We start from the raw sequence: 24,303 nt of genomic DNA, 5'->3' as shown, positions 1-24,303 counted from the left end.
GAGGCCCTACTGAGTGAACAGTTTGGTTTATTGTTGGAGAGGGGGTCTGAGGAAGAAAGGCTGGAGGATGTCTCCCCACCCCCTTTTGAGGCCCTGCCACAGCCTCAGGAATGGGCCCTCTCCAGAAGCTCTTGGCCTCCCAGGACAGCTCTGCCTCTGGTGAACTGGGAATCAATTCCCAGGAACACCTACCACACCCACCACCAAGACAGGGCCTCAGGCAACTTGGCCAGAGCTGGTCCTGCTCAGGTGGTGCAGCTACAACTTCGGCCATCCCTTTGGGGGAGGGCAGCTCCCCCTCATACACATTCCACTTACTCTCCACCCCTTTGGGAGAAGCTGGAGGATTCTTGCTGAGGATCAGGCCATTGCCACCACCACCAACCTCCCCAAACCGGACGTGTCTGCCGTCCCCAGAACCCCAGGAGGCTGGAGCGGTGGGTGGACCTCTGTAGAAGCTGGGGCATCGTGGAGCCGCGCCTCCACAGGCTGGCAGCGCCCCGGGGCGAACCAGGGACAGTAGGGGACCCCCGGCTTCCCCGGAGGCCTCCAAGGGCACCTGCCCAAGGCCACCCAGCGCGTGGCGGCCAAGATGGCCAGCAGAGCCGGACCTCCCAGCCGTCGGCGGGGGCGGCGACCGCCCGGGGCCTTCCCACGGCTCGGCCAGCGCGTCACGGCGGGGGCGAGGGGGCGCCCGGGGCTGCGGCGCAGGAAAGGGCCCTGGGAAAGGGCGGCGGCGGCGCCCCCGGGGCGGGGCCGGGGCGGGGCCCGACTTCCCGGCTCGCCGCCCGCAGCGCCTGGCGGAGACCCGCGCAGCCCGCGCTCGCCATGAAGCGGCCCCGGGAGCCGATCGGCTCCGACAGCGAATCCGAAGGACCCATCGACGTGGGCCGCGAGGGCGAGCTGAGGTAAGGCGGGCTGGGGGCACGGGGCGCGCCGGGGCGAGCGGGCTGGGGAGCGGCCAGACGGGCGGCGAGCGCGGGGCTTATATTTGGGGCGGCCCGGGAGACGCAGGTGTGGCGCCACGGTTACGCGCACGAGTGCCGGGGATCCGGTGCGCTCTTGGCCCTTTAGGGCTCGGGATGCTGGGATGGAGGAAGAGTTCAGGTCGAAGTCTGAGGTCCGATTGGCGATCTCTTTCCGTCCAAGTGCCAGGTGAGGCTACCGGAGAGGACTTTTCCCTGAAAATCTTAGGAAACCCCCATGGACTGTTGGAATCCCACCCTCTTGGCTGGACTATACTGACTATTCAGAGTAACCATACTCTCTTAATTTTACCCTAGCACTTTTCATATAGTTACACACACACACACACACATACACGAGGCGGGGGGTGGGGTGGGGAAGACTTCCAGGGGAAGAAAATCTCCCTTGAGCAAATTGCACTTGAGAATTAAGGTTTTAGTATTGCAGAAAATAGTAGCTGATTTGCCCATGGTCAGTGCAGGGTCCTAGTCTCCAATTCCAGTGCACTTTCCACTGAACCACCCTTGCCAATGTCTTTCAGCCCTTGATACATTTTCTGACCCTGTTTCAAACCTGTAGAATAAACTGGATTTATATAGTTCTGCTACTTCCCAGTTCTGTGAACAATCAAAGCTTCAGTTTCCTCATCTGCAAAACGGGTCTAAATAAGAGAACCGACCTCATAGGATTATTAGGAAAATCAAATGAGGTAACCTGTGTCAAGGGTTTAGCACAGAGCTCAGCGCATTAGTGTCAGGGACCCAGAACACTTGAAAAAGCAGCAGGGAACGGACTAGGAGTCTGCAGGCCTGGGTCCCTGCCCCAAGTCTGCCACCAACTCACAGTGACCTTGGGCTACTGCTTTCCCTTTGTGAGCCAGTCTCCTCATCAGTAAAATAAAGGACAGTGAGTGGGAAAAGGAGGCCTATCTGGTCTCTCCTGGCTCATTCAAACCTGACTGTAGAATAGATTTGGAAGGGGGATTCAGTTCATTCTTAGGGGTGTTTTTGAGGGTATTTCATAATTTCAGTGATCTCCAGTTTTCTGAGACCAGGGGGTCCTGCCTCAATCACAAGCCCAAGTAAACTGCCACCTGCTTCCAGTTATTTCTGGTTTATAATAGGAGGTAATGTCCAGTGCATTAGGTTTGGGGGTATACAGTGCAATTTCCTGTGCAACTTATTAGCCTTTTAAAATTATTTAGCAGAAACTGCTATTTAGAGAATCAATTCCTTGAGTCTGTGCCTGCTAGGAGCAGGGGAAGGGCCCAGCACCATGTGGTGGTGGTAGTGTCTCAAATTCAGTGTCATTGGGTCTTCATGAATCAGAGGCATGAAATTGGTGTCAGAGAGCTAGGCTGATCAGAGCTGGCTTCTGTCCTCCAAGAATTTGCAGCCTGGTCAGTGACCTGCCAGATCACACAAAAACCATGGACAAAATGGAAAATGGAAGGAGAGACCGACTTGGGGCTGTGAGAAAGCAACCTAAGGAGGGACAGATCACTCACAACCAAATGTGGCAAGGAGGGCTTCCTGAAGGTGGTGGCATTTGGACTATGGCATAAAGGATCAGTGGGCAGTCTTTTTCCTATACTACATTTTGTCCTTTCAACCAACCCAGAGCCCATTTTTTGAAGACTATCTAGATTCTTAGACAAGCAGACCCCCCACCCCCACCAAGAGAGAAAGCAGTTGGACATCTGGCAGAAGCTGACTTATTAGACCCCTCTTTGTAGCACTCACCAAAGTGCCCTCCCCCCAGCAAATATCAATGCTTCAATTCAGGGAGCGCTGAATGCTGCCTGCTGTGGCCCAGACCCTGGGCTGGGCGTGGGGGGCCCAGATGTATCCTGCTCAGCCTCTGCCCTCAGGGATCTCTCACAGAAGAGCTTCATGCACAAAGAAAGCCAGATAAACAGTGGCAGGAGCCATGGGACTGAAGCAGCCAGCCTCCCCAGGGTCAGAGGCAGGGCGCAAATCCCCCACACTCAGAGATGTAAGAATAAAGAGCAGGGTGCCCCTGTCACTGTGGGCATCTGCCTGGTGGTGGTATCCGGACCCACATATGGGAATCACCCTCAGAGCTTCTATCTAACCCAGCCCCCTGACACATGTGGGTCTGAACTGAGAATATAGCATCTCCCATCCCCCTCTGCAAAAATTTAATGAGCATCTGCTACATGTCAGGCACTGGGTCAGGGTCTGCGGGTCGTTCCTGGTACCCTTTGAAGTTAGAGAGACCTGAGCGTGACTCTTACTACCATTAACTTGGACACGTAACTACCTCAGTTTTCTCCTCTGCAAAATGGTGATGTTAATAAAAGCCTCACAGGGTAAGGCTTTGATGAGGTAATGGACCTAAGGCACACAGCTCCCTGCTTTGGCACGAGGTAACTTCCAATTAATGCTGCTCCTTAAGGGGTCCCCATTCGGTAGAGGGTGCTATATTCTTGAGGCAGCATGGTCTAATGAAAAGCCAGAAGTCTGAAGACTGAACTTTGTGTCTCTATCACTCCAGCTATAAAATGATTATTTTTCCTAAATGGGAAATGGCCCCAATACTACTTCCCTCACAGGGCTATTGCACAATAAGTGAGACAAGTGAACACAGAAGTGCTGTCTAGAGCAAAAAGTACTGGCTATGAAATATACATGATGGGACAATGACGATATGGGGTGCGCTGGGGAGAGCACTGGATTAAAAGCCAGTAGACTTGGCTCCAGTTCTGGAATTTCCTCTAATTTGCTGTGTGGCCTGAAGCAGATCCTTCCCCCTCTCTGAGTTTCCTTATTTTACCAGTGGGCTCAGTGCTCTCTGAGAGCCCTTCATTGGAGACTTTGTGATTCTGCCTCTGGTTGATGGGAAATGAGTGGGGTCACCTGCCAGGGCTTCATGGGGGAGTTCCCAAAAAGGAACTGAGGGTGAGCGCTGAGGGTGGTCAGGACTGGCCGCCAGACCACCTAGAAAGCTGCCCCTCCCCCCAGGAGACCACCCCAGAATTCTGGCTAGGGACCCCTCGAGGCCCATGGAGCAGATCCTGGGGGTCAACATATCTTCCCTGGGTCCTAGAAAATCTGCCTTATTTTCAGACTCTCAGACAAGAAGCTCTCACACCTCCTTCCAGTGTTAGGGCCAGATCACAGCCTGGGAGCGAGCAAGGTCTGGCTGAGCTCTTGGGAGCTTTAAGGTTGGGGGGACTGGAGGGCTATTCAGACAGACAGGAAATACGAATTAGGAGGGAAAACAATGCTGACTTTGGAGCCAGAAGACACGGATTCCCATGCTGGCTTTGCTCCTCAGCAGCTGCGTAGGCTGGGCAAGCTGCCTTAGCCCCCCCAGTGCTCCGCATCCTCATCTGTGAAATGGGGCTTTCCCTCAAAGGAGGGAAATGTATGTAGCAATGCCAAGGAAGCTGTGAAGTGAGGTTTGCCTGTGGGATGTGGGAGTGGAGGGAGAGGGACAATACTGCAGAGAACTAGGAGAGTGGGTAAAGGGATGGCCAGACTGCTGTGCCCTGAAAAGGGTGTGTCAGCCTTCAACAGATGGTCCCTGAGGAGGGATCAGACTGAGAGGCAGTGACGTGGGCAGTGCTAACCCAATACCCCTAGAGAGGCCTTATCCGGCCTAGGGGGACAAAGGCCATGTTTCTTAGTCTACCTTGGCTCTTGTGGCTTGTCCAGAGTGAAGCTTTGTAAACAAGCTGCCCTACAGATGTCAGGATCTGGCCGTCTGAGCCCTAGACCTAGCTTGCCGAGCCATCCCTCCCAGTAACTTTCACAGACCCTTACATTCTTGTCCAGATGTTTGGATGGAGACATCCTTTTACAGATGTAGCTGGAAAAAGCCAGGGGCATAGCAGTAGGTTTGACAAATGTTGATCTGGTTGGTCTCCCCTGCAATCTTCTCTCTTTGAGCGGTTGATCAAAATGATCCAAACTCTACTGCCAACAGGGTCATCATGTGGGCTGGGACCCTCCTGGTGAGCCACATATACCTCTGTTCCACAAAGGGCTAAGCCATAGATTCTATGGCATTACCTCTGTGTTCTCTGTCATGTTCCAAGCACTTGCTGAGTACTGGGTACAACTGTGAGTGAGACAGATATGGTTCATGGCCTCATGGAGCTTACAGCCTTGATGGAGAAATAGACATTAATCAAATAATCATAAAAATATAAAACAACAGACGGGCATAAATGCTATGAATGCAGGATGTCAGGAGAGTGTAGAGCAGGGGTTGTCTAGTGGGAGGGGTGACGTCAGAAAAGGCTCCGCCAGGAAGGTGACATCTGAGTTGAGATCTGAAGGGTAGTAGAAGTTACTACGCAAGGGGTCTGGGGTTTAGGGGGTGGGGAGAGGATGCTAGGCTAGGGGAACAGTATGTGCACCACAGGAAGGACTCAGTGCATTCCCAGGCTGGAGCAAACAAAACAAAAAAGAGTTGAGTCTAGGAGGTGACAGGGGCCAGCTGGGTTACCTGAAAGATGGTGGCTTTGATCCTAAAAGCATTGGAAAGCCCCTGATGAGTTTTAAGAGAGTGACATGATCAGATTTGCATTTAGATGATCACTCTGCCTGCTTGTAGGAGGTAAAATGGTACAGAGCGACCCAGCAAAAGACTCCTGCAGTGGATGGTCCAGCCATGTGGACTTGGTCCTGAGATGGGCAGTGGAGATAAAAGGACAGATTAGAGGTGTATTTTCGACTTGGAATGGGCAGGTTTTGATGGGGTGGGTGAGGACAGAGGAGGAATTAAAGATGGTGGCCAAGTGTCCACCCTGTAGAAGTGGGAGTTGGGTGCCTTCGCTGAGATGGGAACTCAGGGCGAAGAGGAGACATATTCCATGGAGGCAAGCTCCTGGGTTCCTGTTCTGATGTGTGACATTTTGCTTTCTGAAATAGCAGGGGAGTCACCTTGTCTAAAGTTGTTTGTGGCTGAGGTGTCTCCAGTGGGAGCTGGGCTCTGGTCCAGCCCGGAGACTGCGTGGGGCCTCTGGCGTGTTGGTCAAACGTATGTTCCTCATTGCAACCCAGCGAATCCCCTCCACTCCGAGAGCCTCTGAAGCAGGAAACCATTAAGAGGGCGAAGCAGTTGGGCTGAAGAGGATTTAAGTCTGTCTGGGCAGGAAAAGCCCCGGTGGGCTGAACTTCTTCCTTGCGATGGGAACTCCCAGGGTGCGAGCAAATATCCATCCTTCAGGCCCGCGGAGTGCAGTGGAGCGGAGGCCCGACATGCGCGGCGGGGCTGGGGCCTTCTGGGGAGGCCGGGCCGTGTCCCGAGAGTCCGCGAGGGGCCTGTGACCCAGATGCCGCCTCCCCCTCGACCCGGCCGCGCAGCGTGGGAGGAGGCGGCAGCTGCAGGCCGGGTGGAGGGCGGGCGGCCGGCGCGCCCGGCCCGTGGGAAGCGGCGGCATCTGTTCTTTCCACGCTCGTTCCCAGCGGCTCCCTCTGAAACCCAACCCGCCCGCCCGGCCCCGCCGCCGCCCGTGCCCTCGCCCGCCCCGCCCGCGGGATCGGGTTGCAGGAGCCGAGCGGCCGGGCTGTGGTTCCCCCGACGCCCGCGAGGGTCGCAGCGAGGGCGAGGGCGAGGGGCAGGGAGCGAGGGGCATGGGACTGGGCCGAGCAGGTCAGGTCCTGACAAGAGCCAAGCCCCCGACCCGTGGCCCTCGCCGCCGGCGACTCTAGGGCAGGAAACCCAGTGTAGGGGAAGAGTGTGCCCGGGAGAAATGAGCCCCCGGGGAGAAGGGGAGATAGGGCATCCCCACCCACGCCTGCCCTGCGCCTCTTCCCGGCCTGCTGGGAGGGGGGCGGTGCCTGCCCACAGTCCAGCCTCCGAGGTCAGCCCAGGCCAGGGAGGTGGTCCTCGAGCTCTGAGAAATCAGCCTTTCTCTTCCTCTCCAGACAGATGGCCCGGCCTCTGTCCACTCCCAGCCCTTCGCAGATGCAAGCCAGGAAGAAACGCAGAGGGGTGAGTGTCTCAACAGAGTTGCCTGACAGAGGTTTGCCCTGAGTACCCAAGGGCCTGGCCCAGAGAACCCTGGTCAAAAACACCACCTGGAAACTACACTGCCTGAGTTCAAGTCCCGGCTCCACCAGTAGCTAGCAGGGTGACTTTGGGCAAGCCGCTGAACTTCTCCGTGCCTCCTTGTCTCATCTGTGTAACTGAAATAATGACGGTACCTACCTCAAACGGTTGTTTCAAGATTAAGTGAATTAATATAATGCACTTGGAACAATAGCTGGCACAATTAGCCACCAGCCTCCCCCTGCTTCTCTCTGAGCCCAGAGCTTTCATTCTCTCTCAGTGTGCTGAGGGGTGAGGAAAGGGGACAGAAGACAGAGGCACCTCTCCTTTCTCTTGGCTCCACATTCTCCCAGGATATAGCTATACTTCTGCACTGAGACCCAGGATCTGACAGAGACCAGCCCTGCCCCTCACTAACCAAGAGACCTTAGCAAACCACTTCCATCCAGCCCTCTTTCTCTTTATCAGTAAAATGGGGGTTGTGATTTCTGCCCTGCTACCAGTATTGTGAGGTGAGAAAGAGCTAGTGGGTATGAAAGTCCTTCCTAGCTGGAGAAAGCAATGCCTAGGACTCCTAGATTTCATGACCCAGCAACCGAAGGGGTCTCCGTGGCCTAGCAGGGTCTTCAGGGCCTGCTCCAGTGCTGTTCTCATTGGTTGGTGCCCTGCTGTACCAGTGGCTGAGCATTTTGAACAGCATCCCTCAGATCAAGATGAAAGATCTGAGTTCTAGTCCCAGTCTTGCAACTTCTTTGCTGTGTGACCTTAAGCAAATCACTGCCCCTCTCTGAGCCTCCTCCATAATGTAAGAATGGATTTATCTACCTCACAGAAATATTGTGAAGGAAAATATGAGTCAATGTCCATCAAGCATGTTGGAAACTGTGATGAAGTGTGTACATCATTGTGTTTTAGATCATAGAGAAACGGCGCCGAGACCGCATTAACAGCAGCCTTTCTGAACTGCGGCGCTTGGTCCCTACTGCCTTTGAGAAGCAGGTATGTGACATTGCTGATCGTGCATTGTGATAAGGTTCACCTTTCGAGGCATCATCTCTTAATGATTGGTGGCAGCTGCCTAAAGTTCTGTGACGTCATTTACTGATATCTGTCCATGGACAGGAATAAGGGGATGGGATTTTATATTTATGGAGGTGGCTCGGGGGTTGCAGCTTTATGTCCATCATCCCGTGGAATTGAATCCTCAGAATGACCCTGAAGGGGAGGGATTATTATGCCCATTGCACAGGTAAGGAAACTGAAGCACAGAGAGGTGAAGTAACTTAACATCAGATCACACAGCTAGTGAATAGCAGAGCGAAGTGGAACACAGACTGTGTGATCCTACAGTGCCCTCTCCCTCTGCGCTACTGACATTTCCAGAACTATTTGAGAATAGAACAGGCTCCTTGGGGAGTGAGCTCTCTGTCACTGAACATTCCAGGATGGAAGGACTCTAGTGGGGTGTTAGTTGAATCAAGCAGACAGCCTCAAAGATTGTCACCGTGTGTGCCAAGGCACGGTCAAGGGGCCTGTGCTTTCCTTTATGCTGGGGGGAATGAGTCAGTCACTCCACAGACATTCACTGAAACCTTCACAAGCCCAGCCATGAACTAGACCTGGTACCTACCTTCAAGGGACTCACGTGGAGAGTCCAACCCTCAGGTTTCACCTGGGAGACCAGGTGATGCTGAAGGCTTTGGAAACATTCCCCAAGAGAGAGAATGGAGAGAAAGCAAGTGCTTTGGGGTAAGACAGTGAGCTCAATCTTGTGTGGGACTGTGTGTGTGAGTGTGAAGGTGGATTCCTGGTAAAGCTAGTCTAGGAGGCAAGTGGGTGTGCAGGAGTGACATTCTAGTGATGGTGCATGAAGCCACAGAGGTAGAGGAGTCTCTCTGGGGAGAGTGCACAAAGTGAGAAAAGTGAGCCATCACCCCCTGGAAACACCACTGTTTTAACTGGCAGTTAGAGCCACAAGCAAGGTAGAAGGACCCAGAAAAAGCGTTGTCATGGAAGGCAGGGGAGGAGGGCTTTCAGGAAGGATGATCAGTAGTGTGGTGGACAGGCAGGCTGAAATGAGAACTGAAGAGGATCTATTAGATCTGGAGGCCTTGGCCAAAGCAGAAGGCCAATTTCAAGCCGTGGTGGAGCGGGAGGAGGAGAAAATTGAGGCAGTGAGTGCCCATCGGCATGTGGAGATGTGAGCGGTAGAGGTCCGCTGAAGGCTGTCACTCTTTTATCTTCTGTACACACAGGGCTCCTCCAAGCTGGAGAAAGCCGAGGTCCTGCAGATGACAGTAGATCACTTGAAGATGCTCCACGCCACCGGCGGGACAGGTACTGATGCTCTATTCTCTTAGACTCATTCGTACAGCCAACATTTGGGGGCTGGGCCTGGGGATACATTGGTGAGCAAAGTAGACGTGGTCCCTGCCCTCATGGAGCTCACTGTCTACAGAGGGGCTGAAGCAGATCCAGGAGGAACTTTCACAAAACTTGCCTCTGCTCTTGGCATTGCCCTCTCCTCTTTCATTGTCTCCGCGTGTCCTGGCCCTTTCCTTAATTCCAGTCCTTCCACTACTGGTCCCCCCGCCCCCAGGGCCTCCTTAAGCATCAGCCTGAATGAGCTTGTCCCACTGGGACCCCAGTTCCAGGCAGGGTGGGGCCTGCCTGAGAATTTTAGCCACAGCAGTTCACTGGTGTGCCGACCCACTGGGCTAGGCTTCTGGGCTGTTGCGTCCTTGGCAGTGCTGGGAGGCTGTGTCGCACTCACAGTTGAAAACTAGTCACAGGATTGTAGTGGGATGCAAATGGAGCTCATTCTGTTATTTTGAGCGAGTCCATTACAATAAAGTCACGGAACTGTGGCTTTTAAAAGACTTCTGGACAAATGGAAATTTGTCTGCCTGAAGCCTTTCTGTGTGTTTTGGCGATTTCACAATTGGGAAACCGTGAAAGCTCCACAGACGTTGGCCACAAAGACTTAAATCCTAAAACCTTGACTTGCCGCCCCTCCAGGGGACAGTTGCATTTTAAGTGGCCCACCCTGGTGCCTGTCAAGCCTCGGTGGGCAGCAGTGTCATGTGGGGACAGGCAGCGTCGTGGGTCACATCCCAGAGATCCTGAAGCAGTAGGTGTGGACTGAAGTGTGAGTGTTTAGCAAGCATGCCCGGTGACCCTGATATAGGTGGTCACTCCAAGAACTTCTGCCAAAAGAATGCACCGCCGACAGTGAAAACTTGTCTCTAATCAACCAATGAGGGAGAGGTTTCACGCTACATTTATATTTCTCCAATTAAAAGAAAAATAGTGACTAATATTTGGGCAGTATTTTATAGTTTTCAAAATGCTTCCACGAATGTTATCTCATTTGATTCTCACTGAGAGCCTCGAGGGTGGGGGTTGTCCTCACCATTTTCTGGCTAAGGGCTGGTGGGAAGACAGAGAACTGTGGCTTGGAGCCCTGGCTTTGGATTCGAACCCCGGCTTTACTACTTACTAGCTTTCTGTCCTTGGACAAATGATTTATTCTCAGACAAATGATTTAACCTCTTTATTCTTTGGTTTCCTCATCTCCAAAATGGGAATAACAATAGGTTTTTATGAGGTTTAAATTGGCTAATGCAAATTAAGCGCTTAGGAAGAACTCAGCAAGTGTTAATTAAAAACCGGTGACAGAAAAGTGATGGGATTTGCTCAAAGTTGCACAACTAAATATACAGTGGAGCCAGGCCTCACCAGGAAGGAGGCCTGACTCCAAACATCGTCTCCTGCCAAGCTGTCCCTCTGTGGGGCCTCAGCCATGAACCAGGGACCCGATATTTACTGCCATGATCATGAGGCCAGTGCTCACTGAGGCCCTTCTATCTTTGCCCAGAAGGTTGCTGAGAAAGGGGCAGATGTGGAGAGGCAGTGAGAGTGTGACTAGTTCTGCGGGCAGTCCCCGGGTCATCCCACACTGAAATCAGGTCAAAAACAGGGTCCTGGGCCTGAGTATAGTCGCTGAGGACCGGAGTAGGATCCTGCTTTCTGGACTGCCCTTTGGGCTGGGGAACAAACTCGAATGCCCATGGGGACCTAGCCAGTCATATAAACAATACCTAACTTTTCACTTATTGAGTATTTCTGTGCACCATTTCATTTTGCCCCCAAGCCCCTATGTGGCAGGTACTTTTTTTTTTTTTTTTTTTGGCAGTTACTTTTATATGCCCATTTCACAGCTAGGGAAATTGAGGCATGTCCATAGTCAGGGAGCTAGTGAAGTCTATGGTCAAGCAGCTGGCCTCCAAGGTGGCCTCATGCTTCACCGCTACACTCTGGCCTCCTCTCCAAGGAGTCTCCCATCTCTAATGGCTGCTGCCATCACCTCCCAGCATCTGCCCCCATCAGCAGGCAGGGTTGTCCTATACCTCCATGTGAGCAGCCATTTCATACCTGGCAAGGGTCTACTTAAGTGCAGTTATCTTGGCCACAGAGTTTCTTTTTTGAGTTTATCATGAATTGTGATGAAACCCATACTTTACATTTTATAATGCTTTATAGTTTAGTGAGCTCATTTGATCCTCATAGCCCACCTCCTCAACCCCAGGTGGGAATGATTATTCCCACTTTGCAGATGGGGAGACTGGGGCTCAGAGAGGTGAAGTGATGTGCCCAAGGTCACATAGGGGTGAGTGGGGAAGGCAGGTCCAGAACTCAGACAGTCTGACTCCAGGCTCAGTGCTTGTCTCCCACCTGGCATGCCCTCATCATGCCTCACTTTGCAGGATTCTTTGATGCCCGAGCCCTGGCAGTCGACTTCAGGAGCATCGGTTTTCGGGAGTGCCTCACCGAGGTCATCAGGTACCTGGGGGTCCTGGAAGGGCCCAGCAGCCGTGCGGACCCCGTGAGGATTCGCCTTCTTTCCCACCTCAACAGCTATGCAGCCGAGATGGAGCCTTCACCCACGCCCGCTGGCCCCCTGGCCTTCCCTGCCTGGCCCTGGTCCTTCTTCCATAGCTGTCCAGGGCTGCCTGCCCCAAGCAACCAGCTTGCCATCCTCGGAAGAGTGCCCGGCCCCATCCTCCCCAGCGCCTCCTCTCTTGCTTACCCCATCCCAGCCTTCCGAACCACTCCCTTGCGCAGAGCCACTGGCACCATCCTGCCAGCCCGGAGGAGTTGGCTGCCCAGTCGAGGGGCATCTTCTACCCGGAGGGCCCGCCCTCTGGAGAGGCCAGCTGCCCCTCTGCCTGTGGCCCCCAGTGGCAGGGCTACGAGGAGCAGCCATGTGGCCCCTCTCCTGCGGTCTTCTTCCCCTGCCCCTCCTGGTGTTGTGGGGTCTCCTGCTTATGTGGCTGTCCCTGCCCCCAGGCCCTCTTCCCCAGGGCCAGCTGGGAGGCCAGCAGGAGCTGTGCTTTGCCACCCCTGGGTCTCTGAAATCACTGAAATCGGGGCTTTCTGAGCTGGCTTTGCCCGCAGGAGTGAGGAGAGTTCTTTATCCAGGAGCTCTAAAAATGGCGTTGCCTTTTCTGTTCTGCTTCCTGGACTGGTTCATATATGAAGGTGTCTTCTTCATCCATCAGAGGCCCCCTCCTTCTTTGGCCCATCTCCTCTCCTTACTGCTTGTCCCAGCTTCTCCCGGAGCTGAATGCTGAGGCTTGGTCTCATTTCTTCCCTGGATAGATGAGTCCTGGGGGAGCCCCTGAGAGCTGTGCCCAGACCCCTCTCCTGCCCCAGCACACATGGGGCAGTAGGCATTAATCTCAGGTCTGGGAACAATGCTTTCACTTAAAACACATAATGGCCTAAGACACGCTGCTTCCCTGGGGATCAGACCCCAATCAGGAGCAGTGACTGACTGGCCCACGGCGCCAGAACACAGAGTCTGTCTCGTTTCCTGAGACAGTAACTGCACAGACGTCTCCTGGGAACCTTGTCTTCCCAGCCCCCCGTCTCCTACCCACCCCATCGCAGTGAACCCCAGGATAGACCTGCTGTCCACTATGGCCAAGGCTGAAGATTGGGATCCCAGCAGGGCCGGTTTCTGCCCTCTTCCCAGCTGCAGACACCCACCCTCCAGCTGACCAACAGTTCCCCTCACACAGCTGGGAGGTGACAGGGTGTCCTCATCACCAGGCTTCAGATGGCACCCCTAGACAGGAACCAGGATTGAGAGACAGGGAACCCAGCTCCCTGACTCTCGCAGGGTCACCGCGTCCTCCAGGCGTGTGGTCCCGTTGGATACACAGTGCAGAGGACCATGTTCCCACGTGATGGCGCCCAGAGAGGAATCCTCTTGGGATTCAGCCCCAGACGTTTGTGCTGCCTGGTTTGCATCCGGCTCACGGAGCCCAGACTGCTGGGACCGCCAAGGGCTGTCAGGCTGGACAAAAATAACTGCAAGGAGGGGCGAGAGGAAGGACAGTCAGAGGCGGTTCGGCCCTTCAAGGTCACACAGTGGGTCGAGGGCCTGAGATCCTGTTCACCCGGGATTCCACGCAGCTGGCTCTGCTCAAAGGCCATTCATTACCCAGCTCCAGCCCAGGCCACTTTTCCTCTAATGGAGGGAACAATGGCCCAGAGACCATTCCCAGTGGAACAGCAGAGCCCGGACAAGACGGGCAGACCAGGACTGACATACAACTGGCCCAGTGTTGCCGGATAGTTGTTAAAATGTAGAAACACTTCTGTGCTCATTGACAAATACCTGCTTTCCTTGCATGCCTCCAAGTGCCGCCACCACATGGCTTTCCTCCCAGGACTCCGTGCTGATTGAGGCCCGGCAGACCCAAGGCTGTGGTGTCCTCCAGCTGGCAATGCGTTGGTGCTTATTCTGCACTGGTTATTAAATGCTTCCTATGTCACCCCCTGGAAGAATCTCCCACCCTCACCCTTCGATGGAACTGCCCTCCCCAGAGGCTGAATTGAGGAGACTCCCTGGGCTCAAAAGTAGAGTTTGCAAAAGCCCTGGGGGAAAAAGGGCCCTTTCAGAGAAGTGGGTAGAAGGGCAGAGATCATTTAAATGACCCAGAAAGCTCTTTTGAGAAGGCAAATTCCTCAAGGAGGGATAAAGAACTAAAGTAATCCTTTCACTCTTCACTGTGAGTTAGTTGGATCAGATACTGCGGTCCTCCTGGACCCATCTGTGATGGACGACAGTGAGGAGAGAGGCATCATTTCTGGGAGGGGATCACTGGCCAGCAGTGCTCCTGAGGGAGACAGAGATAGAGGGAGACAGAGAGGGAGGGCAGGGCAGTCAGCAGGCTCCCAGGAGTTGGGAGAGGGGGACAGAGGGAGGTAGCAGAAGGCGAAGACTAACTTCGCCTTTCTCACAAGGGGCGGGGGAAGAATTTATCCTCTCCCTCCTCCTCCCCCTCCTCCCCAACTTTCCCCTCCTCCCCCTACCTCCTCCCCCCTCCCTTCTCTCCTTCTCTCCCTCTTCCCCTCTCCTCTCGTCCCCTTCCCCCTCCTCCCCTCCTCCTCCTCCCTGGCCACCCCAGCTCACTGCTCCCAGGTCACTAGGTCAGTGCTCCGGTGCCGCAGTTTGGCCACTTCTTAGCCCAAGAATCCAAGATTTACTCATGGTGGGACAGTGGGAAGCACATTTTCATGTTGCAAAAACCCAACTCCAAAAGAACCATCTGACACCGTTGAATGAGGTGGAAATGGCCCAGAACTTCCAGCATCTTAGTTGCTCTTGGGTTTATTCTCCCTGGGAGATTGTCGGGGGAAGGTGACTGTGTGTGTTGGTTTTGGTGCTTGAGGGCACATATCTCGGTTTTTATTCCCAAGTCTTTCTGGTACCACTGACTCCCACCCCATTGCTGGGGTTGTCGCAGACATTCAATAAAGTTTGTTTTTTTTTTTTTAGCTCTTCTGGACACCTCTGCCAGGTTCTTAAATATCTCTGGAGTCCACCCGCTTCTCTGAACACACAGTCTTCATCCTGATCTGTCCACATTCCCTCTCTCCAGATCACTGACCTCCAAAATGTTGACCTGCTTCCTTCTTGCTTTGCCAGTCAGTTCTCAACACAACCAGAGCTTTAAATGTGCAGACCACATCATATCAACTTTGGTTTCAGATCCTCACTCTACTACCCTGTTGTTCTAAGGGTAAATCCAAACTCTTCCTCTTCTGGTCCCAAGCTCACTTCCAGCCTTACTTCTTGCCAGTCCCAATCTTGTTCCCTGGGCTTCTGCCACCATGGCCTTCCTCCATTTCCTCCACATTCCAACCACATTCCCACCTCCAGGACTTCACATATGCTGTTCACTTTGCCCAGAATGCTTTTCCTCTACACCTTGAAGGCTGAGCTCTTCATACCCTCAGGCCTTGGCTTAAATGTCACCTCCTCAGAGAGGCCTTCCCTGATTACTGTGCTTGAATAGTTAATCTATCTCAAAGCCCCCTACTGTTTTCTTCTCATATGAAATGTACCATTGCACATCTGTTTGTGTGTTTACCTGCTCATTGACTGTCTCCCACACCAGCACATAAGCTCTGTGAGGCCAGGGACCATGCCTGGTTTGCCCTCCACCCTGTATCTGGTGCCAAGCATAGTGCCTGGCTCAAAGGCAGGGTTCAATAAATTTTTGTTGAATAAATGAACTAGGGGTGGTGAGGAATCTTCTGGACTTATGTTGCTGGATGGTACAGGCTCTTCTAGGGGTGAATCCCCTGCTGGCTAACTTTGAGGGGTGGCTGGAGAGCAAAATGAGAGCCAGGGCCAGGGGACTGGAAGTTCTGGCAAATGCTGAAGGAACTCTGGCCAAAGAAAAGCACGAGTGTGCCTGCTCTGGAGTGCACCCTGACAGCTGAGAACAGGCAGGCCGGCCCTGCCAGAAGGTCTTGTTCTCCACTCTTGGCCCGGCTCTCTCTGATGGATTTGGCTTGCAACAAATCCAGCAAACATTTGCAGAGGTCTGCTCCGTGCCAGGCCAGGCGTGACAGAGCCAGAGGTGACGAGGACGCGGTCGCCCTTGGGGGGTACACCCTGTCTCAGTGACAGCTGGGTAGTGTGAGTGGAGAGAGGTCTGCAGAGAAGGCTGAGGGGTGTCTGCCTTGGCCTAGGGGGGTGGCCATGGAGGAGGGGCACGCTGGGAGAAAGCCTTCCTGGAGGAGGACAAAGGGAGTCGTTCTAACCATGGAGGGAACCTCTTCAAGGGCCGCTCTGGAAGCTGGCCTGAGGTGAGCACCGGCCTTCAGTGACAGAGCGAAAGAAAGGCTAGTCTGGGCACTGAAGCCAGACTTCCTGGGTTCAGGCCCCATCTCTGTTCACTTATTAGGGCTGTGGCCTCGGGCACATTACTTAACACCCCTGAACCTCAACCTTCTCATCTAAAGAACAGGGATGATGCTGTAAGAGCTACTGTTAGCTGACTGGTAACTACATGCCAGACACTGTGCCAGATGCTTTTCTTGGAATGCCCCCATTTTACAATAAGGAAACTGGGCCAAGACATAGTTGCCTAAGGTTAGGTGATAACTGGAATGGGATGACACCTGGAGAGCTCTTGGTACAATGCCTGGGTCGTATGAAATGCTCAGTGCATCTTAGCCATGAGTGTCATTATAGAAAGAGGCTGGTTCCAGATTGTGAGAGGCCTCCAGTGCCGTGCAGTGTGTGGGCTTCAGCCTGTCAGCAGTGGAAGCCGTGGAAAGTTTTGCCCGGTGAATGCTAAGGTCAGCCTTTATTTAAGAAACTCCTGTTTGGGGTGGTGTGGACGACAGGGAGGAGTAGTATTCAGGCTCAGTTCCACCTGTTCACTGGCCACACCAAGAGGATATTTTGATATTTTGAAAAATATCAGTGTCCAGGCCCCAGAGAGGATGATTTAACCTATCTGCCGTGGGGCTCGGCATCCCCTAAGGAGGTATGAAGAGTTAGGATTTCTTTCCTAGTCAAGGTAAATTTCAATTCAATAGGCGAACTGGACTCCAGCTTGTGAGCCTGAAAAGGTTGATGTTTTCAGAGAAGTGAAGTAGGAATGAAGTTCCACAAGAGCATCTCCGTCCTGCAGCCCCATCTAGTCCCCAGCCCAGAGCAGGTGCTTAAGAAACATGATGTGTTGAGAGCTTTAGGGACTTGTGCAGTCAGCCCTCTGTATCTGTGGCTTCCACATCTGCAGATGCAACCAACCACGTATTGAAAATATTTTTTTTTAATTTCCAGAAAATTCCTGCCCTTTCCTGTGCCCTCTTAAGGCTGACACAGTGCCTTGAGAGGCTAACACAGAAGGGTAAAGTAAGTCTCCATAACACCCAGGGAAGAGACTGAGAAACTCCTCTTTGGTTCCTGCCTGAAGTCACAGCTGAAAAAAAGTTCCAGGAAGTTCCAGAAAGCAAAACTAGAATTTACCCCAGCCAGCAATTATTTACATAACATTTGCATTGTATTAGGTACTATAAATAATCTAGAGATGATTTAAAGCATATGGAAGGGTGTGGGTAGGTTATATGCTTATCTTACACCATTTTATAGAAGGGAGTTGAACATCTGTGGATCTTGGTATCCACGGGGGTCCTGGAACCAATCCCTGATGGATACTGAGGGTTGACTGTAATTCATTCAAGAGTCACTTACAGGGCAGGGTATAGCTCAGTGGTAGAGCACATGCTTAGCTTGCACAAGGTCCTAGGTTCAATCCCCAGTACCTCCACTAAATAATAATAATAATAATAATAATAATAATAATAATAATAATAATAATAATAATAATAATAATAATAAAAAGATACATAAATAAACCTAATTATCTCCCCCCTCCAAAAACAAAACAAAACAAAAAAAGAGTCACTTACTATTTTATGACTTTGTGGAAAACTCAAGACATTAGCTTCCTTCCCTCCTTCCTAGGGAAAGAGGGCAGGAAAAATCAGGTCTGCATATCACTTGACCCCATTAATAACAGCAAATGTTTTCGAGCTCTTGACCTACATTATCTCATTATTTCATATAATAGTAGATATTCTTATCCCCATTTTAGGGAAGAAGAAATTGAGACTCAATTTGTTAGTGAAAGCACCCAAAGTTCACAACACTAATGAATGTTCTAGCCAAAATTAAAACCTAGGTCTGTCTGATTCCATCTTAACCAATACAGTGCACGGCTTCCTTCCCCAGCTACCTCTTGTAATACAAACCCAAAGACATTCAGTGGCAGGACATACAGGACTGGTGGGCTGGGCTGTTGTGTTAGCCTGGGCAATCTTCAGCTCGACCACGCTCTTCTCCCCTGTGCTAGTCAGAGTAAGGCTCGGCTGCTGTAACAAAGAGGCCCAACAATAACTCAACAGATGAAAGAAGAGTTTATTTATCTCTCGTCTAACTGCCTGGTGAGCCTTCCAGGTGAGCAAGCAGCTCTAGTCAATGCAGGTATGGTAGGGCCCAGACCCCTTCCCCATCATGATTCCCTGCCATCCTGTATTGTCCCAGCGTGGCTGAAGCTAGGTCTCCATGGATTCAAGCCAGCAAGAGGGGAAACAGAGCTTGGTGGAGAAGGACCACAGTCTTAAAGCCTAGGCCCTGAAGTAGCACATATTTGTCCAGTCCATCCACATTCCCCTGGTGAGAACTTTGATGAATGGCCACATCAAACTGCAAAGGAGGCCAGGAAATGCATTTTTGCTCCATTCTCTGAAATAAGTGTGAGTGATAGTTTCTACCACTTCACTCTTATCTCCCAGCCTGGGAGATTGAGGGGAATGAACAAGGCCATCAGAAGCGACCACCTGGGTTGTGTGTGTGTGTGTGTGTGCGCGCGCTTGCCTGTGTGTGTACATGATCTGGAGGGCAATTTACTTTGAGTTGGAGGAGTCAGGTATAGAGGCTCCACCTACCATTCTCTCAATCACAGGGTTAGGTTGGATACCCCTGAGCAGAGTTGTGTCTGTATTGGACCCACCTTCCTGGAGAACTCCCCCAGGAAACACAGTGTAAGAAAGGAGGGTGTGTTGCTCTAGGATGACCAGTGGGCCCCCAGCTGACTGATAATCAGCATCACCTGAAGGGACTGTGTACCACGCGGCACCCTGAGGGCCTTTCACCATCCTCACTCTCACCTGGGGAGGTGGCACTGATGGATGCTCACACCTTCCCTGACCTGGACGGCTATCATGCTTTCTTGACTTCCCAGCTGCTGAGGACATAACCAGCTCAGGAGTCCTGGGCCTCAGAGGGCTGGGAGTTCTGTTTGTCAAAGTTGAGCCTCTCATGAATAGGGCTGCTGAGATGCCCTTGTTAGCTGCTGGCAGGTGAAAAGGGGCCAGATGTTGGGTCTCTGAAGACAGACACCAGCTTCTCTGGACTGTTCTTTTTGCTTCACGTAGAAGTGAAAAGAAGCAAGGCTGTTGTTCTGCCCATACGTCTCAGAAAGCAGGCTGGTTAACCAATGCCGCCCTGAGCCCAAGGGCCACTTAAATTCACACTTGGTGAAAGTCTTTGGGCAAAATCTGGATTCCCCTGCCCTGTTCAATTCCAGTGTGGCAGCACCCCAACCCGGGCACCCCAGATATTCTGTGGGAGCCTCTGAACAGTAACAAACCACTCATTGCCTACAACTCCAGCAACCCTGAAAGGAACCAGTCCACAAGCATGGGAAGTAATAACGCTTTACATTGTACAGCAACAGAGCACTTCAAAGTGCCTTCATGTGTGTCACCTCGCTCACACCTCTCAACAGTTTAGCCAAGGGAGTCAGGGTAGGAGTTATTATCTCCATTATGCGGGTGAGAAACTGAATCTCATTTCAGGTAAAATGGTCTGCCCCAGATCAGAAGCATAGTAAACAGCAAAGCTTGTGTGGGGAGTAGTGGAAAGTCACAGACTGTGAGCAGGCGCAGAGAAATAATATACCATTATCCAATCACTACTGAGCACGCGCCAGCTGCAGGCCCTGTACCAAGGGCTTTACATGCAGAGTGTGGATTTATCTGTGCAACTCCATGATTTAGGTTTTGGTTCTGTCATTATCTCCATTTTACAGATGAGGAAACAGAGGCTCAGAGAGATTAAGTAAGTTGCCCGAGGTAACACAGCTGTTAAGTGGTAGAGCTCTTAATTGCCAAGCTCCACAGCCTACCAAGTGCTATATCTTCTGTGTCCACCCCTTCCAGACAGAGGGGGTACCCAGGCCCTCACAACAGCTCCTGGCTTACACCTCAAAGCTTTGGCCTCAGACCCCTCAGTATCAACTCAGCCACCCCTCAGGACACAGAAACCAGCTCTGTCTGCCTTCATAACAAATGCACATGTTAAAGTGCATTTATAAATGAATAGGATTTTATTTCCTTTTTCAGTACCTCACTTACTGGATATAAACAAAATCTTCCTAAAGATTCAGTTATAAATCCAATTTATAAATATGGTGAACCTTAAGTTCTCTTAAGAATCTGTTTATATAAAAAGCTAAATGTATGGAGATTTCTTCTTTAAACAGAAATATTGACTCAAGTTTAAATTCTTGGTTTAGCATGCTATATGTAATCCTAAATCTGCCTGAGGTTAAATTGTATACCCATATCAGGTATTCACTAAGGAAGAAATGTCTATCCAGGTAGGAGAACTTTAATTTTTCATCTTCCTACAATTGAAAGATACTTTTCTGCTAAAGAAAAGAAAAAAAGACCACAGTTCCCCCATTCATTGAGGGCACCTGTCCACTAAGAAAGACATCTGTGTGGCCGTGGTCACCAGCCACTTCCTCACCAGGACCCCAAATTCTGTTTGTGCAGTTGAATCTCTGATTCAACCCAAAGGGCTACTGAGAGGCCCTCATTGTATAGCTGGTGGGGTGAGTGAAACAGTGATGGGGTTGGCTTTGGGGACTCTTTCGGTTTGATTCAAGCAGTACTGAAAACTTCTAACTCAACCTGAGACTCTCAGGAAGCTGGCTGATTGACCACACTGCAGGATCCCCAAAAGGCCCTTTCAAGCAAAAGCCTATGAGTATCTACAGGAAGATTAAGAATAACAAACATCTGGTACCTGAGCAACCACTTCATGATCCTGTCCCCATGGCAGATATTGCTAATCAATTACCCCCCCCCCCCCACTTCCCCCTGTTAAGACAGCACTACCCAGAGCCAAACCTAATTAATTGAGGTTGGCATGTAAGATACCTTCCCTGGACTAACCGGCTCTGCTGAGAAAATGAGGCCTGTCCACTTGGCCCTTGCTCAGGGCTGGGTTAATGGGTAACTGGGTGTGGGTTTTTTTTTTCCTGTTTTCTGGGAATAACTGGCCTGCAGTGCAATGACCCAGTGCAGTGAACGGAGGTGAGGAGGCCCGGGTGTTATCCACCCTGCCTCAGGCACGGAGGCTGGTGCTCCTGTTGGAAGACAATCCACGTGGGGAGGGGCAGGGGCTGCAGCAGGCTTCCTAGGACACAACCCACGCTTGAGGTGCTGAGTGGAGAACACGGGTCGGAGTCCCGGGCAGAGCGCCCCCACCTCCCCGCTGCCTCCCTGTGTGGTCGTGGGTGAGGCCGGCTCAAAGCTGCCAAAGTTACATCTCCAGCCCAGGCCCCCGAAGTCCAGATTTGGATATCCAACAGCCAAATCTCTAAGAGGCATCCAAAACTAACAGGTCCCAAACCAAACTCCTGATTATTCCCACTTCTTGCCTTCCTGACACTCTCCTCCCTGAAACCTCATGGTCTCAGGAAGTGACAGCTCTGTCCTGCTAGTTGCTCAGGCTGAAAAAGCCCTGGAGTTGTCCTTGACACTCTCTCACAGCCCACGTTGGGTCTGTCAGCAAATCGTACCAGCTCTGTCTTCAAAATAGATCCAGAATCTGGCCATTTGTCATCACCAGCATCTTTATTCTCCAGTCCAAGCCCTTAGCACATCTCCGTCTCTCCCCCAGAGTCCTTCAGTGGCCTCCTCACTGGGCTCCCTGCCTCCACGTGCCCTGCAGTCCCTTCCCCTCACAGCAGCTGGAGGGAGCTTTGAATACACGTCAGATGAGGTCACCCTTTTGCTCAGAATCTTCCAATGACTTATTAGCCCACATAAAAGCCAAAGCATCCCAGGCTACGAGGCCCTACACCATTGGCTCCCTAATTCCATGCGTCACTTCTGGCCCCATTTTATAGTATTTGCCATCATCCACCCTTTCTGCTACCCTGGCCTCTTGGCCACTCCTGGAAGGCAGGCACCATCCAGTCTCTGGGCCTTTACCCATATGCTTCTCTCTGCCCCAGTAATCGACTCCTGGACATCCACATGACTCTTGTCTATCTGGAAGTTCATTCCGTCTCTGGTTTTTGCTGGCTGTCACTTCAGTAAAGCCTTCTCTGACGGCCCTATTTGAAATGACAAGTTCTCTTCCAGCCCTGTCCCTCTTCCATGCTCTATTTTTGGCTGTCTTCATTACTTATACTAAGAAAAATGCACACTTTTTCTTATTTTGTTTATTGTCGACCTCCCTCTTTGGAGTGTAAGCTGCAGGAGGCAAGGAGTCTGTGTGTTTGTGTGTGTGTGGTTGTCCCAACCCCAGTAGCCACAATGGTGGTATCAGAACACAGGAGCCACTTTATAAATATTGGTTTACTTAACAATAATAATAGCCCAAATGTACTAAGTACTTACCAGTTGCCACATGCTGTTCCAAAAAGATTTTTCATGTGTCATCTCCTTTCATTTTTGCAATAGTTTTATGAGGTGAATCCTAATATCCCCGTAGACAGAACTAGGTTAAAATTCCAGATTATCTATGTACTGGAATATAATATTTGGATACATTTCTTGCTTCTCTAAATCTCAGGATCCTTATGGGCAAAAAGGGGAAAATCTAATTTTTTTATCTACCAAATGTTAGCTGTTTCAGACCTTTATTATGTTGTACCTGTTTTTGATCAATTACTGCCCTCTAGTGGTCAGTTAAAATAACAACTCGTACCTGCTATGTGAAATACAAAGTCCCTAAATGGTAAGCCCCAAACCCAGTAGCTTCTGCAAATAAAATAGCTCAGGGTTCTCAGTTCCTTTAGTCTCCTGGATCTTAGTAGTCTTCAGTGGAGATCAAGCTTCTTCAACGGGAAACAGGAAGGACTAGCCCAGGTGGGTCCCTGAAGGGTAGAATGTCTCCAAGGAAATGATCTTCATGAAAAATAAGTTACTCAGCCTCCCCAACCAAACAAACACACACACAAGGATGACAGGCTCAGTAGGTGTCACAGTTGAGTTTTCCAGACCTTTCAAGAACATATTCTCCTTAGGTGAAGGTAAATTTTATGTGTTACCTTGACTGGGCCACAGGATACCTAGAAATTTGGTCAGACATTATTCTGGGTGTGTCTATGAGAGTATTTTTGGATGAGATTAACATCTGAATTGGTAGACTGAGTCAGGAGATTGCTCGACATATTATGGGTGGGCCTCATCCAATCAGCTGAAGGCCTGACTAGAACAAAAGGCTGAGTGAGGGGGAACTTGGCCTGCCTGACAGTTGGGCTAGGACATTGGCCTTTTTTTGGCCCCCAGATTCAAACTAAAATGTCAGATCTTTCTAGGTCTCGGCCAGCTGGCTTTTGGACTGAAACTTACACTAGTGATTTTTCTGATTCTCAGGCCTTCGGGCCCAGGGTGGAACTACCCTTTGGCTCTGCTGGGTCTCCTGCTTTCTAACTGCAGGTCTTAGGACCTCTCATGCTCCATAATCATGTGAGCCAGTTCCTTCTAATAAATCTCCTTTTATTTCTCCCTGTATAGATAGATAAATAGACAGATAGACAGATAAAGGAATCTGCATGGAAAGTATTAAAACAAATAAGAGTATTTAGCATGATTGTTAATTACTAGATCATCCTACATAAATCAAGGACATTCTTATTGAATACTTACTAGGTTGGCAACGGGAAACAAGAAAATATCATCCAAAGGATACCATTTCCAACAGCAACAAAAATTATAAGGTATCTAGAAATACATAAACAAAAGATTTCTAGATGTTTTCTTAGAAAACTGTAAAACTTTTTTTTCAATGTGAAGGAATAGAAAACTAAACACACTCTTACCATATGATTGAACAATTGTGCTCCTTGTTATCTACCCAAATTAGTTGAAAAGATGTCCACACAAAAACCTGCACACAGATGCTTATAGCAGCTTTATTCATAATTGCCAAAGTTTGGAAATAACCAAGATGTTCTTCGGTAGGTGCACGGATAAACCGTGATACATCCAGACAATGGAGTATTATTCAGCAATAAAAAGAAATGAGCTGTCAGGCCATGAAAAGACATGGAGAAAACTTAAATGCATGGTATTAACAAGTGAAAGAAGTTAATTTGAAAAGGCTGTGTGATTCCACACAAAGCAAAGGCAATGCAC

At 51.0% G+C, this 24,303-nt stretch overlaps 1 protein-coding gene and 1 non-coding gene across 3 annotated transcripts; both read left to right on the top strand.

Annotated features, from left to right (window-relative positions):
- The first annotated feature begins 707 nt into the window (after positions 1–707).
- HEYL (hes related family bHLH transcription factor with YRPW motif like) lies at positions 708–15,579 on the top strand. 2 transcript variants are annotated; one of them, XM_032493916.1, is made up of 5 exons: positions 708–908; positions 6,867–6,933; positions 7,906–7,989; positions 9,246–9,327; positions 11,757–15,579. In XM_032493916.1, exons 1-5 carry the CDS (start codon positions 829–831, stop codon positions 12,428–12,430), a joined length of 987 nt encoding a protein of 328 aa, XP_032349807.1. In that variant the 5' UTR covers positions 708–828; the 3' UTR covers positions 12,431–15,579. The 2 variants fall into 2 exon arrangements, with proteins under 2 accessions (XP_032349807.1, XP_032349808.1); XM_032493917.1 differs by having other exon boundaries at positions 805–908; positions 6,871–6,933.
- A 1,583-nt stretch (positions 15,580–17,162) lies between these two features.
- Positions 17,163–17,284, top strand: LOC116668360. The gene has a single exon (XR_004325530.1). It is a non-coding gene; the product is annotated as a small nucleolar RNA SNORA26 (small nucleolar RNA).
- The last annotated feature ends 7,019 nt before the right edge of the window (positions 17,285–24,303 follow it).

Source organism: Camelus ferus, chromosome 13 (genome assembly GCF_009834535.1).
Source record: "Camelus ferus isolate YT-003-E chromosome 13, BCGSAC_Cfer_1.0, whole genome shotgun sequence".
In the NCBI taxonomy this organism is placed as follows: Eukaryota; Metazoa; Chordata; class Mammalia; order Artiodactyla; family Camelidae; genus Camelus; species Camelus ferus.
Note: the sequence above shows the minus strand (reverse complement) of the source record. Positions and strands in the feature narration are given on the sequence as shown.